The sequence below is a fragment of the Polypterus senegalus genome, chromosome 10, assembly GCF_016835505.1.
Source record: "Polypterus senegalus isolate Bchr_013 chromosome 10, ASM1683550v1, whole genome shotgun sequence".
In the NCBI taxonomy this organism is placed as follows: Eukaryota; Metazoa; Chordata; class Cladistia; order Polypteriformes; family Polypteridae; genus Polypterus; species Polypterus senegalus.
In genome coordinates, this window is record NC_053163.1 from 1,450,407 (window position 1) to 1,467,023 (window position 16,617).

A 16,617-nucleotide genomic window follows, 5' to 3' on the forward strand; every position below is an offset into this window, starting at 1 on the left:
GCTAAAAACACTTTTTTAGGCACAGGGGAAAAAAATTAACATTTGAAAAATCCGTAATTTAATAAACAACCAAGAAAAGTAACATTGCAACAATGCATGCGCACGCCTGTGTGTGTGTGTGTGTCTCTCACGCGCGCCTGTGTGTGTCTATCTCGTGCACGCGCCTGCGTGTGTGTCTGTCTCTCTTAAACTCGCGCCTCTGTGTGTGTGTGTCTTGCCTGTGTGTCTGTCTGTCTGTCTGTCTCTCTCTCGCGCGCGCCTGTGTGTGCGTGTGTCTGTCTTGCGTGCGCCTGCGTGTGTGTCTCTGTCTCGCGCGCACCTGTGTGTGTGTGTATGTCTGTCTCGCGTCCGCCTTTGTGTGTGTGTGTGTGTGTGTGTGTCTGTCGCACGCACGCCTGTGTGTGTCTCTCTCTCTGCACACACAGGGAATGCACAGGAAGAGACTGAACACGTGCCGTGTGGTCCCGCGCATGCACATTTCACCAGAAGACTCACACACACGGACACCTGGACGCACACAGGGCTTTTATTAAACAGGATAATCAAGAACTTGATATAGAATTCTTTTCACAGAAAGTAAGAAAGAAGAAGGTACAATTACTGCAGAAACACCATTTATTGAAATAAATTTTCTTAAACATACTTGAAAAGGGTTATAAATCTCAACAAGTAATTGGAAACTTTTGTAAAATTAAATTTGTTTGAACAGTAAAGTGATGAGTTCTTATTATTGGGGTAAGACAAAGAAATAGTCATTAAACATGCAGAGGTCTGATTCACATAAGTCTATTCTTTTATCTATAGTACTAGGGTGTTGTACTGTGTTAGCCATTATGGATGTAGTGAGAAGTCAAGCGAAGTAAAACCAAAACATGAGTTAAAAATTATACTGTAGCCAAGCTGAAGCATTTAATTCTCTGTTTTTCCTACTGTACCTTTCGTCAAAGCTAACTCAGATCTCTTTTTGCTGTTACCTAAACTAAATCTTTTTATTTATTTTATTTATTTACTAGGGGGCTTTACCCCCTGCTCGCTTGCCATTTTTTTTCTTTGAATTGTTACTATTTCGTTAGTTTCACTTTTATTTCAGAACTTCTGTATTCTAATTCATATTCTATATCTTGCTCTGCATGTGTTTCGTGCCTACATTTTTTTGAGTCTTTTGAATTCCAGTTTTCATTTTCTTTAACCTGTTCTGCATGTGTTTGGCTCCCTTGTTCTTTAACCTCTTTATGATTTTTTTCTTTGTTTTCTATTCTGTCTTTTATTTCTGACCTCGCTTTGTCCTGCTTTTTTTTTTCAATGACACCTGGTCCGTGGTGATTATTTTCCCTTTTTTGAGTAATAATTTCCGTTTGTTTGTGCTGCTGCGATCTTTTCTTTCTTTTTTTTATACTTTCAAATTTTAATTTTAACTTTCTCCACATGTGTATCATGCCAGCTTTTTTTTGGAGCCTTTTGAATTCCACTGCTTTCATAATCTCTAACCTGCTCTGCATGTGTATAGTGCCAACGTTTGTGAACGTGTTTACGAAGTTCTACTTTGTCTTTTACTCTCTGTCTTTTAATTCTAATTGGACGTGCTTTTTTTCAATTCCACTTGTTCCGGGCTGATAATTACTTTTCTTATTTTCTGAATTTACACCTAGATTCTTCTTTTTCTTTTTTTCACTTCAACGCTTTTGAGTCTCTTTTCTCCACGCTGCTTTCTTCTTCACTTAGTTGTCTACGTTTCATTTATAACGTATTGTCCTTATACGCTTTATATGCGCTGAGAGCCCCGGATCTGTGTGTCTCAAAGCCCACTTTACACGACTGAGTGTTTTGCTGCCTTTGGGCTTATTTGATATTGATTTTAAGTAGGGCTTGTCTTGCAACAATCTCATGTTCCACATCATCGCGAGACGGTTCTGGGTCAATCTCTTGGCACAAATTGTCCTCATGTTTAAGGTCCCCGTGAGATGCTCCGTGGCCAATCTCTTTCATCTCACAGTTTCTTTTAAGTGTCTTCCATGATCTTCATGTGAAGATCATGTCTCAACGCCCTAGTGTTTCTCTCCAGGATTTTTTTTTTATAATAGAGAGGTGTATTTTTAGATATCTTTGCGCTTGGCTCTTGCAGTTTGTTTTCTTTTTGATCCAAAACTTTTGATGTGTATTTGTGCCTGTTGTTATCTTTTATAGCAGCAATTAGATGATATCAGGCATTGCCTTGCTGTTGACCTGTGTGGTTGATAATGGGTGCTGTTGGTGTTGACAACATGGTGAAGCTCATAAAATATAACACATCGAAATGACAACACTACTTGACAAAACTTCAAACAAAATGACTCCACGATGATATCACAAAAATAAAAAAAAAATTCTTAGCAACTGAAATTACAATTTTAATAATTCTAAAAATGAAATTAATTTGGAAATTCCTAAGTGAGATCCTGACAGTAAAAAAAAATGATAGCAGTAAAATTCAGAATTTAAACAAAAAATAATCTGTATTTGCCATAATGGAATTCTAAATATATTCTGCCGGTTCTCCATCACAATTATATAACATCTGAGTGCAATGTTTTGAAATTTTTCATGCTGTCCAGCCTTTGGATCTCATCTCAAAACCAAGTCTCCTAGAGATTTCTGAAGAGTCAAGAACTCCATAACAGACAAGACACTTCCTTTCTGTCTTTACTAGAGACTCATATTTTGCTGATGTTAATGTATATCCTTCCAGTGTTTTAAAGCAGTTGTTTTTATTTTCACTAAGATACTAAGTGATGCTTTTCTCCAGTGTTCACGCATTTCGTCTTTCCATCGCATACTTTGTAGTTTGTGTGTTCTATGGAAATATTACTGAATGTTTTAAGATAAAAAGCAATTTTTTATACAGCTTGTTCTCCCTATATAGAATACCTGTCACCCTTGCAATAACATCAGGGAGAGGCTCTACTATTCCCTTCTAGTCTTGTATTGCAGTCTTTATTAAAACTAAATCCTTAATTAACCACCTATAATGTATGTTCATAACAGAGCTCTGATACTTCTTTCATTCATAGTAATACCAATAATCTGGTGCTTTTCATATGCCCGTGTTTCCGCCTCTGTAATATTAGATGGTGTTACCAGTATGGGACAGGTTTGTCCCACTATGAAGCCTGTTCCTGGGGTATCTTTTTTGCGTTTCTTCCTCTTAGGATGTATCCACACTTCTTTCCTGATTTGTTTCTACTCATTACATTTTCTCTGCCTCTTTGCTTGCCTTATACTTGTGCTTTACTCCCATTGTCAGTCCCAACCAAAAAATGTTTTTTAGATTTTTGTAATCGTCATTGCAATCACAGTTGCCATTGCCAGTGCAAATGAATGTCTAGAATGAAGGCCATTTCCTCTTCCTATTTCAGCCGAAGCATGCATGCCCAGTTATGCAAATGATTATCTCATGTGCATTTGTTATTAATTTTAGTGTGAGCGGAGACACTTTCGTAAATGATGTGCAAACTCTATAGTGTGGATGGAGATTGTTTTCATTGAAAAACACAATTTTTCAATGATAATTTGTGCAAACATGGACTTAGTAAGGTGCCAGTATGCTTCTCAGGAGTATCAGTTTTAGGGGCAAATAGGTTGCATGTGTGCTCTTTGGTAACATCAATTCTACTTGGTATAATTTGATTAATTCTTGCATGATGCTATTCACTTAGTGCAGCCCAAGGGCAATTGCATACAGTATATTGTAAATTTTAGATAAAGTATACAACTTTAACTTTGAGGTAAGGTAGTTATTTTAGATAAAGAAGACAGACATTTCAAATTAAGAAAGATCCCAGGTAAGGTAGTAACAGTCACTGATCATGATGACATTTTGCATTTTGCTTAATACATGCAAGTAAGAATTTCATCATGCTTTGATGAAAAGTCTTTTTAACATTGTGGTCTTTATTGGCCACCATCAAGCCAAATGTACAGCTAAAAAGGAGTTTACTAGCAAAGAAAATACAAAACAATAAAACTGTATACCTCACTAGGCCAGACTAGTGTATTCAAGTGGAGGGCCCTAACTAGCACATGGAGTGACTGATAAAGCTTCCCACACATACAAGATTCAAGTCCCTTATCTCCCTCTAAACATAACACACCATCTCTGACAAACGTGCCTGCCTGTCTTCTTCCTGGCAGGCTGGGCCTCGTCTCTAGCTTTGCTCTGTACTCTAGTTTGAGTGGACTAATGGAAACAAGGACATCTTTACAGCCCCAAACCAAAGCCACTTATGTATTACAATTGCCATACAGAAGCTCCGAGGCTATGTGCATAGATTTTCCTCTGACAGGCCCCTGGTGTTCCTGCACCTCTCGTTCCTCCCCTCCCACCAAGATATCTGTTAATAATATGTAGAATCTACATGCTGCCCTCTTCTAACTGCCATCCTCTGCCATTCTTCAGGACCTTGTAATGTACCAGGCCTGTGTAAAAGCTCCCCTGTGCTGATAACCATGCAGACATACCTGTTCTGCCTGTATAGCAGGAGTATCAGACTTAGATCTTGGAGGGCCAGGCTGGCTTCTGGTCCCTTTTTTGATTAGTAACCAATTACTGCTGCTAATGGAACTTCCTTCTTTTGCCTTTGTTTCAGTTGTCTTGCCTTCTAAGATTCAGTGCATTTAAGTGTTTCTTTTTTTCCCTTCACCTACATCCACTTCAGCCCTGCAGGATCTCAGTTTGACACACCTGCTGTACAACATAAGAAGTGATATGTGGGCATTTGAAAAACTGTCCATAATAGTAGCAGTGTGGACAGTATCGAGGTTGTGTCTCATGTAGTCAGAACCTTTTGTAGATAATCATGCTCAAAGAGCCATGTTAGAAGTCTGATAACTGCTGACACAGCAACAGTGTTTAAAGATGGGCTGATGTGTCTGGGGAATACAGATGGTTTTATGTCTGTACACGGGTATTTCTTTAATAAAATATTTGCATTATTTGCATGTTCACGTTCCTGCAGTGATGTTAAGTGTCATTTGAGCAGCATCTAACACATGCCTTCAAGCTTAATCATACTTATAGTAACTGGATTCTCTGGCTGCAGACCAGCCTCTCCTGTATTCTGGTGGGGTTTCCTTTCTGACGTCAGAATCTTCAATAGTGCTGACATGTCAGAATTAAAAAAACCTTCACGTCCTGTGATTTTTTTACTGTTCTGCTGGCCTCATGGATTTCTATTCTAAACCTTATTACTTTCTCGCTTTTTTTGTGTATGTTTATTCAAAACATATTATTCATTGTTTCCCTTGGTCAAAATTATGAGAAGAAAGATCCTAATATGGCATCAGAATCATATTTTTTTGATTGGATATGACAGACCACTGAGTTTGTCCAGTGAGACATGACAGAATGCCCAGTTACTCTTGAGCCTGAAAGGGCAGTCGTTCTCCTTCGGCTACCTAAGGTGTGTCACCAGTCATCATTTGAAAATTTGTTCTGCTCTACCCAGGTCTAGTCATTTTCACGCCACCCTGAGTGGAGTGCCAGCCCCTACCCCCACTTTGTCGCAGAACCTATTCTTGATGATGCTAGGATGATAGAGGGCACCTCTCAGTATTTTGTAACACATGCCTAAATAGCACAAGACCCAAGGGACACAGCAAGCACAGCTGCGATATGGAAAATCAGTGACAAGTGAGCAGCTAGAGACACACAAAACACATTCTCTGGGGACAACCTTCTGTACTCTTATGAACCTCCGTCAATGCCTCGAGTCTGCACTCCCACTTACCTTCTGTTTGTACTGATCAGTTTCAAAGAATGGCCACCGTTACCCCAAGAGCAGGAAGAGCATCCACTTACAAGATTGAAATTGGAAATACTGTAATTCCAAACAAAATTTAAAAAATCTTCAAACGTCTTCACTCCTCGAGTGTCTGACAGAAAAAAACATAGGCAGTATAACCGGGTCATGATTTGTTCGAGACCATGAAATGTGAACCCTCAGGCTGCTGCTTATTTCAATAGCAAGAGCGGAACCTTTGGGACCCTGGCACATGAGAAACTTCTGCGTTCATTTCAGTGAAGTGCTGAGACGTCCTTCTGCGCATCACAGCCCCCCCCATCCAAGGATTTGGAGAGACACAAGGGGTGGGGAGAGGGAGAGAGAGAGAGAGAGAGAGAGAGAGACAGAGTGTGTGACAGCCCTGCTGCAGTTGGAGAAGCAGCTGCAAGCCGAGCAGACTTGGACCGTTCAGACAGTCTGAATTTTCACATCTCCTTTAACACGCAAAGATAAAAATTTCATGAATAGAAAAAGAGGAGCATTTCTGTAGTTTCACTGGTGTGTCGGCACACATGGAAGAAACTGAGAGCGTGAGAGAAGGTTCAGCTTTTTTCTCTGGGAATTCTGCCACTGTTAGGCTCTTTCTGACCAGTACAATACAATTTATTTTTTATTTTTTAAAATATGGGACTGGCGCTAAGGTAGCAAACTGAACCACGGAGCCCTGGGATGAAGCAGCATGGTAATGTAGCTGGGTTGTGGGGTTGGGAGACATTGACCAGGAGAGGTGATGAGGCTTAGCTTTCTGAGCTGGCATTAGTAAAAATGTTTAGGTTTGCCTGGTGTCAGAATGGGGGCGTTGTTCTAATTTTTCTTTCTGAGGAATGTACTATAAAATAAATAAAGATGGTGGTATGAATTAAAATAATTACAGTGGTGCTCTCCTGAGCTTTGATGTGATTGTCATGCAAACCAGTTTGGTTATTCAGGTTCTTCATAATCCTTTCTTGGAGTGAAATTGGGCAGGTGGGTTCTGTGCTAGACAAATGTGACAAATGCCTGGTCTTTCCTGTATCCTTTGAACTCTTTGTACTGTTTCTGTTTATTACCTTCTTGGGTGCTTGCTAAGGTTTGGAGCTTCTTCTTATTATTATTGTTTTGTGAATTAGGCTGACCCCTTTACCCAAGGTAACTTACAAGATGAGTATATTTTATAACAGTTTGAGCTCAGCCTGGTTAATTGACTTGTTTAGGGTCATACAATAAAGCATTGAAGAGGCAACCTTGTAGTTTTAAACGGCAGTGCCTAAGCAAGTGCTGCCTGCTTCATCTTATTTTGAACTGTCCCTTCATCAGCTTTGGATAGTGCTGCCCGTGTTATAGATTGTGTGCATTATTTCTCTGAAGTGACAGACTGACTCAGCGTAAAATCTTCATCATCTCTATGAAGTGCAGCATGGATTTTCCTTGAGGAATACATTTAAGTCTCATTCAGGCCAAGAATAGCTCAACTGCTTATTTCAGTGCAGGGGTTAGGCTGCTGGCTTGTTGTCCACAGAAATTCAAACCCCCTTTGTCCACTTGCTCTTTGTGTATCAAGGATGCTTCAGATGAGCCTATGAGAAACCAGAAGCGTTCACTCCAGGGTCATGGTTTTCTTGATTTCAGTTTCCTCACCACTTGGTGCTGCAAAGAAGGCTGTGAAGTAAATAGTCTCATTTCAGCAACTGTCTCTCTGTGTCACCCTCGGCAAGCAATTGTAACTGTCTGGCATCAGTGGTCATCTCCTGGTGGTTCAGTAGACACTGTGAAAGACAAAAAAGTTTCAAAACTGGTTAACATTGCTGATTCCTTTCTAATATCTGACTCTTTCCTTTTTCTGCATTAAAAGAGACTGAGGGGTTGTTTCTATGCCCAGATCAACTGTTATCTCCCTCTGTCTCCATTTTGCTTTAAAGATGACCAGGAGTGCAATTCCAAGTTCAGTCATGTCATGGCCTCTGGTCATGTCGGCTCCCTTTCAGGGCAGATTTAGAAGTATCTGCCTTACTTTACTGTAAGTGTTGACTTTGACTTCCCTGGCCACTTTAAAATTGACAGTAATATCCTTAGGCAGGAATACATGATTCTAGCCATTGCTTTGGGGGGTTCCAGGTGTGATTCAACTGCTTTGGCATTGTTTTTCAATGGCCCACAGGTCCATGTTCTCTTCCAGCTGCCAGCAGCCATGGTCTTTAGCCTGTGTTATAGTACTTCAGATGAGAAGTTGGTGCACAAGAATGCATGGATTTATCTGGGTCACAGAGCTGCTGAATCAAGTGTCCTGAAGTGTGCAAGCAAGGCGGTACGTGACAGAGAGCGTGAGGCAGACAGCGACACAAACGAGAGAGACAGTGGCACTGTAATTAGCAGTTTAAAGATTTATTTTTTTTAGAATCTCAGCTCTGTGCAAAAGGCGAGATCAAGTCCTCCAGCTTTCGTTACGGTGAGAAGTGATATGCAATGGGAAGGGGGAATGTGGAGCAGAGAAGGCAGTAGGCATTAACTCTTCACAGCTGACACATCTTACCCTTCACTAGAGCCAAGGAGGACAGCATTGATGGCACACTATGGAAAATAAGAAAAAAATCACAGGGTGTGTTCATCACCCCATCTTGTAATAAACCACTTATCAATTCATTTATCCATTTTCTGAGCTGCTTAATCATATTCAGGGTTACAGGGGGTAGAATCTATCCCAGCAGTTTAATGCTCAAGGCAAGAACCAATCTTGCTTTTAAGATATTCTTAAATTAGATATATTACCCCTTCACCGTCGCAGTGGTTAGTACTGCTGCCTCATACACATGAAACATGAGTTTGGTTCCCGGGTTTACAACTGTTTGATTCAAATGTGCACTTGCTTTCCCTTCCACGTGGATTTTGTCCATGTACTGTGGTTTTTTCCCACATTCTAGCTACATGTGTGTTAGGTTAATTGTTAATTCTAAATGGGTGTTAGCTCTCCAGGGCCCAGTGAATCTTCATCTATCTGTCCATTTTCAAATCCGCTTATCAACTTAAGGTTTGTTGAAAGTGGTGTGTGTCCTGGCATGATTGCACTCAAGGTTGGTACTCTCCAAAAATATGGCCACACTTATGTACACAATAAGGATGGAAGTTTTATGTGGCTACAAAGAACACAGAGACTATTAGTCAAGTTAAGTCTTAGTTTTTAACACGGCTATATGAGCTCTTAGTTCACTTTACCATCAGAGTTAAAGTATGAAGTTGGAGTGTTTTATAACGAACAGAACTATGGAAAATGACATTGGCATTGTCATCAAAAGTGCCTAAAAAGTATTCACCTCCTTTGGAGTTTTCATTCATTGAATCACAGTAAATTTAATTTGGCTTTTGTGGCACAGATCAATGGAAAAATACTCTGTAATGTCAAAGTGAAAACAGATCTCTGTAAAGTGGTCTAAATTAATAAAAATGTTTATTAATTTATTTAAATAATTTTTTGTGGATGTCCTGCTGTAGACAGATTTACACCTGTGCCATTCTCTTTCCATTCTTAATGACTGGTCTAACTGGACACCAAGAAATATTGGTGTGTATTTGGGTATTTTCTTGTCTGCATCCCCTGACTTGTGCTTTTCAATTACCTTTTCATGGAGTTGGTCAGCATGTACTTTTGTCTGTATTGTATAGGTTAGGCCACCATACTGGCATACCACAAGCTGGACTTCACACATACTGGAGCATTTATACTACAATCAATTGAAACCCCTTGACTGCAGATTGGTGATTTCCGTCAAACTAATTCTGTAACTTCTAAAACCACTTGGCAGCACCAGTGATGATTTAGGGGTGACATATTAAAGAGGATGAATACTTAGGCGATCAATTATTCTGTGTTGTATATTTGTAATTGGTTTAGAACACTTTGCAAACATCTCCTTTAACTTTGACATGAAAGGGTCTTTATTGTTGAACTGTGTCAAAAAGCAAAATTAAATCCACTTTGAAATCAATGTTCAATAACAATAAAATGCCAAAATTGACTAGGAGGTGAATAATTTCTATAGGCACTGTACAGTAGCTCTTAATGTTTGTCTTTGGTTTTTCTTGTTAAATATTAGGATAGACTAGGGGGCTTTGCCCCCTGCTCGCTTCGCTCACCCACCCCCTTCCCCGGGGCACGCTTTGCACCAGCCACTTTGCATCTCTTCCTCTCGCGTTGTGAAGAGGGGGGCTGAACACACACTAAGGAGATGCGGTCGCTCCTCCAAAACCCCCTCTTAAATGGTGATACAGTGGGAAACAAATGCATTTTTTTTTACCTCCTCTATGCTCGATCAGCTGGCTTGCTGCTGCTGCTCCTGCTGCTACTTGTGCTGTGCAGCGTGATCTGCATGTCACGCAGCGCTTTGAACATTTAAAAGCTTGTACAGCAGCTGTCCTTTTGTCTAACCACCTTGTCTCGTGGGACGTTAAAGTGTCTCCGAGAAAATGACGTCTCGTCTCCTTCCAAGTCTTCCTAGAGAGACATGTCTGCAAGGGTTTTATATATATATATATATATATATATCCACACACACACAGTATCTCACAAAAATTATATCTTTTCATGGAACAGCACTGAAGATATGACACTTTGATACACAAGCTGTACACTGACTACTTTACATTGTAACAGTGTAAATTTGCTGTCCCCTCAAAATAACTCAACACACAGCCATTAATGTCTAAACCGCTGACAACAAAAGTGAGTACACCCCTAGGTGAAAAATGTCCAAATTTTGCCCAAAGTGTCAATATTTTGTGTGGCCACCATTATTTTCCAGCACTGCCTTAACTCTCTTGGGCATGGAGTAACTAGAGCTTCACAGGTTGCCACTGGAATCTTCTTCCACTCCTTCCGTTTGAGGATGCCCCACATATGCTCAATAGGGTTTACAGTAGGTCTGGAGACATGCTTGGCCAGTCCAGCACCTTTACCCTCAGTTTCTTTAGCAAGGCAGTGGTCGTCTTGGAGGTGTGTTTGGGGTCGATATCATGTTGGAGTACTACCCTGCAGCCCAGTTTCGGAAGGGAGGGGATCATGCTGTGCTTCAGTATGTAACAGTACATGTTGGCATTCATGGTTCTCTCAATGAACTGTAGCTCCCCAGTGCCGGCAGCACTCATGCAGCCCCAAACCATGACACTCCCGCCACCAGGCTTGACTGTAGGCAAGACACACTTGTCTTTGTACTCCTCACCTGGTTGCCGCCACACACACTTGACACCATCTTAACCAAATAAGTTTATCTTGATCTCATAAGACCATAGGACATGGTTCCAGTAATCCATGTCCTTAGTCTGCTTGTCTTCAGCAAACTGTTTGTGGGCTTTCCTGTACATCATCTTTAGAAGAGGCTTCCTTCTGGGACAATAGCCATGCAGACCGATTTGATGCAGTGTGCAGCGTATGTATGGTCTGAGCACTGACAGGCTGACCCCATTCTCCCTAACCCCCAGAACCTCTACAGCAATGCTAGCAGCACTCATATGTCTATTTTCAAAAGACAACCTCTGGGTATGACACTGAGCACATGCACTCAACTTCTATGGTCAACCATGGCGAGGCCAGTTCTGAGTGGAACCAGTCATGTTAAACCACTGTATGGTCATGGCCACAGTGCTGCAGCTCAGTTTCAAGGTGTTGGCAATCTTCTTATAGCCTAGGCCATCTTTATGTAGAGCAACAATTCTTTTTTTCACGTCATCAGAGAGTTCTTTGCCCTGAGGTGCCATGCTGAACTTCCAGTGACCAGTATGAGAGAGCGTGAGAGCGATAACACCAAATTTAACACACCTTCTCCCCATTCACACCTGAGACCTTGTAACACTAACGAGTCACATGACACCAGGGAGGGAAAACGGCTAATTGGGCACAATTTGGACATCTTTCATTTAGGGGTGTACTCACTTTTGGTGCCAGCGGTCTAGACATTAATGGCTGTGTGTTGAGTTATTTTGAGGGGACAGCAAATTTACACTGTTATACAAGCTATACACTGACTACTTTACATTGTATCAAAGTGTCATATCTTCAGTGTTGTCCCATGAAAAGATATAATAAAATATTTACAAAAATATGGGGGGGTGTACTCACTTTCATGAGCTACTGTGTGGTCGGGACGCCCAGGAGGACCAGAGGAGGGCTTGTGCCTCCTCCAGAACGCAAGGAGGCGATCGCCCTGGTTGTATTGGGGGCCACGGGTAGGGGGCTTGGAAGCCCAACCCTGTAGGGGCCCGTGGCCACCGCCAGGCGGCGCCCTGGTGCCTGAGGAACCCTGGAGCCTAGCACTTCCGCCACACCAGGAAGTGCTGGGGGGAAGATGACCGGGGACACCCGGACGGCTTCCGGCGCGCGGCACTTCCGCCACACAGGGGTGTGGCCAGGACTGATTGCCGGAAAGCAGCTGGAGCCCATCTGGGTTCCCATTTAAGGGGCCGCCTCTCTCCAGTCAGCAGTGGATGTCGGGTGGTAGAGGACAGAGCTCGGGAGAGGACGAGAGGCGGTCGAAAGAGAGGCACAGAGACTGGAAGAGTGTGGCCTGGACATTGGGGGAATCGGTGCTGGAGGCACTGGGGTTGTGAGTGCACGGATTTGTAAATAAGTATTGTGTAAATAAACAGTGTGTGGTGGAGCCAATGATGTCCGTCTGCCTGTGTCCGGGTCGCAGTTCACAATATATATATATATATATATATATATATATATATATATATATATATATATATATATATATATACACTAGAAAAATGCCCGCGATTCACAACGGTGAACCACTCGGTAAGTGACAGTTCTTTGATCGATGGTGATCACCTCGATAGACATGTTAATGGGGGTACGGTTGGAACGATAAAGAAAATGGGTACCTGAAAAAGTAAGTCTAAAATACCTATACAATAACTATAATCGTAATAAACGAACAATAAAACAGCAGAGAAGCCGTGGATTAAATAAATAGGCTACAGTTATCAGAAGGGAGACGTGAATACCGTGGGGAAGTAAGGAAGGGAATGAAGAGACCGGAACGACGGACAGCCTTATATAGGCAGGCAGTCAACAACGTGGGAGGTGTGGGGATGGGGGACCCAACGCCTCACACGGCGACCGAGCTGCAGGCTAAGGAGGTATATATGTATGTAAGTAGGACTGAGTTAGCGTTGGGAACCCACGTACCAAATTTCTTGAAGATGGGCCGATAGGTAACAAAGACCGTTGGAAAGTTCAATATGGCGGCAGACATTGGTGTCATACCACCGAAACAAGTACGTACATCGGTTTCGGTTAGCGCAGGGAAGCCGCCTAACAAATTTTGTGAAGATTGGGCCATAAATAAGAAAGTTTAACATGGTGGACGTTGTCGACCGTTATGACTGTTACGCGTAGAATTTCGAAATGAAACCTGCTTAACTTTTGTAAGTAAGCTGTAAGGAATGAGCCTGCCAAATTTCAGCCTTTTACCTACACGGGAAGTTGGAGAATTAGTGATGAGTCAGTGAGTCAGTGAGGACAACAAAGACTGTTGGAAAGTTCAATATGGTGGCTGACAGTGGCGTCATACCACCAAAATAAGTACGTACATCAGTTTCAGTTAGTGCAGGGAAACTGCCTACCAAATTTCATGAAAATTGGGTCATAAATAAGAAAGTTTAACATGTGGGACAGTGTCAACCATTATGACCTTAACGCGTAGAATTTCTAAATATAACCTGCTTAACTTTTGTCAGTAACCTGTAAGGAATGAGCCTGCCAAATTTCAGCCTTCTACCTACACGGGAAGTTGGAGAATTAGTGACGAGTGAGTTAGTCAGTCAGTCAGTCAGTCAGTGAGGGCTTTGCTTTGACCATAGTAATATTTTAAAACTTTTTTGTTTATTGTGATACTGGACAGCGGTGAAGTGTTGCTAGAATTTCACTTTACTCTTGACACCTGACATTACTACTATTATTACTACTTCTATCACTACCACTATTACTACAATATGGAAAAAAATGTAATATTCCTTGTATGAAGGTAGACAATTAATCAGAGATGAAAGATACAGAGCATTATTACTAAGTCCTTTATGTTCAGCCTTCTACTTTGTAGTCCTGCTTCTCATCTGAAGCATAAACATATTAAAACAACACCTTACTGAATGTTGAATTTGAAAAATGTCTATTCAGTTTATATTCTATGCTGACCCTTTAGAGTTGCATCATTAATCCTATCTGCATAGAACTCCCAAAGCGGCTGATTATATAACTAGGTTTACCATTCTCCAAGAGCTAGCTTGTCAAGAGACTTCCATCAAGAAGCTACCGGGAGTTGTACTGCAGTATTATCATACAACAGGGGAAAAGTACTCTTTTGTGGAGAGGACTGACATGTATAAGGCAAATTGTAGTTAATAATATCTGGCAGACCTAAGGTATTATACATCCGAAAGGAAAGTACCAGAGGGTAATATAAAAACATAAACATATGTAGTTGTCCGAAAGTACTGTACACAAATGGCACAGAGGGTCTGAAGAAAGCTTTCTAATGACTGGTATCTGTGGTATAAGTTGTACAGTATCTAAAGTTGTGTGATTTTGATTATGAGTGTGTTTGAGCATAACTGAACATTCTGAATTATAGTATTCAGATGATAGAGGTCACAATAGCAAATATGGAAAATGCTCAGATCCATACAGTGGGATTTACTAAATAACAAGTACATTAAAGAGACCACTCCTCTGCCCCAGGGCAAAGGAGAACTAAAATATAAAATAAGGAATTGACAGGAAACAAAGACTTAGGCAGGGCATTCTTAGAGTAGGCAGCAGTTGAAGAAGAAGTTAAAAAAGGAGACAAGTCATTTTATTTAAGCATTTTATTTGCTGTAATGAGAACAGCCTCACACATGTTCAAATCAGGCTCACAATTTTTAATGTAACCAGGTGGTTAACTTGTTTTTAGTAAGTTCTTAGATCAATCTATCTCTCTGTATATGCATACATATGTATATCTAATCTAAAACCTTCGTTTTGGTTATGCTTTGCAGTTGGAAAAGGGAGAGTTGACCACACTGGGTCTTCCTGCCAACACTGGTCATGGCGGCTCGGATGGGAATATCAGTCTGGATGTGCCAGAAGCTCCAGACCCCCATCGCACTAAAGCCGCAATTGAGCACCTGCAGCAGAAAATTCTGAAGATCACTGAACAGATTCGAGTGGAGCAGGAGGCCCGAGATGAGAATGTAGCAGAGTACCTCAAGCTCGCTCACAACGCTGATAAGCAGCAGGCATCACGCATTAAACAGGTCTTTGAGAAGAAGAACCAGAAGTCGGCACAAACCATCTCACAGCTTCACAAGAAACTTGAGCATTACCACAAGAAGCTGAAGGAAATTGAGCAGGTAGACCAAATATTTGTGTTTCATAGTACTGTTTGCACCCATAGAGAAAGATTAACTCTATACAGTACATAGCTAAACTTTGAAGAAATAAAACCAATTAATCCAATTTGGATCGTGGGAGATTATGGTGGCAACATTTGGCACAATGCATAAAAATGGTGAAGTACAGTACATACAGTATATTCAATGAGAATTATATACATTTGTTTTAACACAATTATCTGTTTATTTTGGCCATTGTAATTTGCCCCGAAAATCTGTTGATTTTATTTAAAAATAATCATTTTGAATTTTTTTTCTGCTTCTTAGTTGTCTTTCAAGACTAGTAGAAGTCGTCAGCTGGAAAGGCAGTGAAGTTCAAACCCTTATTTATGACTAGGTCTTTGGTATGACTAAATTGAGCTGCAATATCATGTGCCATTCTCAGGGTTGTCAGATTCATTGATCTCGGAATCCCGGAGACAAGTAAGGAAGAAGCCATAATGTTTATCTTCATTTGTATGCTGATCAAATGTGTGTTTTTTTTTTTTTAGAACGGACCTACTCGGCAACCCAAAGATGTTCTGCGGGACATGCAGCAAGGTCTGAAAGATGTGGGTGCAAATGTCCGAGCTGGCATCAGTGGTTTTGGTGGAGGTGTGGTAGAAGGAGTTAAAGGTGGTGTGTCAGCACTTTCTCACACTGCTGTTGTATCTAAACCCCGCGAGTTTGCCAGCCTCATCCGAAACAAGTTTGGCAGTGCAGACAACATTGCTCATTTGAAGGATACTCTGGATGATCCACTGCCAGAGGAATCACAACGGGCACTTAGCGGAAGTGCCACTCTGGTCTCCAGCCCTAAGTACAATGGCAGTGATGATGAGTGCTCCAGTGCCACCTCAGGCTCAGCTGGAGGCAGTAATTCAGGAGCAGGTGTAACAGGTCTGGGCCCAAACATAGGTAGTCCCAAGTCCAACACCCTGGACAGTCACCATCACCTCAGTCTGGACACCCTGCTGGATGAGCTTCGTGAGATTAAGGAAAGCCAGTCTCACCTGGAGGATTCCATTGATGACCTAAAGACGCAGCTCCAGAGAGACTATACATACATGACCCAGTGTCTCCAAGAGGAGAGATACAGGTGACTAGGGGATAACGGGATTAAGATGAGGCTAACTTTTGTTTTTGTGTTTGTTAGGATTTTCACCGTGTTTCCTCATACATTTTCAGAGTTGTTTACAGGTTCACCATACTTATCTTCTTGAATTCACTAGGGTTTCCTTTTGTAATAATGAGTTGGTCTGCTGAGTTTCTTCAGCCGTTTTTGTGAATGTTGCTAATTAGTGTAATGTTTGCAATGGCTGCTAGCAATATATGACACTACAGAATTTTCTCAAGGAGACACCCACTGCCTTAACCCAATTCCCCCTTAATCCCAAAATGGTGGCGTTGGTGG

At 41.4% G+C, this 16,617-nt stretch overlaps 1 protein-coding gene across 3 annotated transcripts in view; it reads left to right on the forward strand.

Annotated features, from left to right (window-relative positions):
* Window positions 1–16,617, forward strand: part of tmcc2 (transmembrane and coiled-coil domain family 2) — a 77,086-nt gene that overhangs the window by 52,638 nt on the left and 7,831 nt on the right. For 2 of the 3 annotated variants that reach the window (XM_039764792.1, XM_039764793.1), the window contains 2 exons: window positions 14,829–15,182; window positions 15,716–16,302. In XM_039764792.1, the coding sequence (XP_039620726.1) occupies window positions 14,829–15,182; window positions 15,716–16,302 (941 nt within the window). Of the gene's footprint in view, window positions 1–6,181; window positions 6,499–14,828; window positions 15,183–15,715; window positions 16,303–16,617 lie in introns of those variants that run through there. The other variant, XM_039764794.1, reaches the window with a different exon arrangement.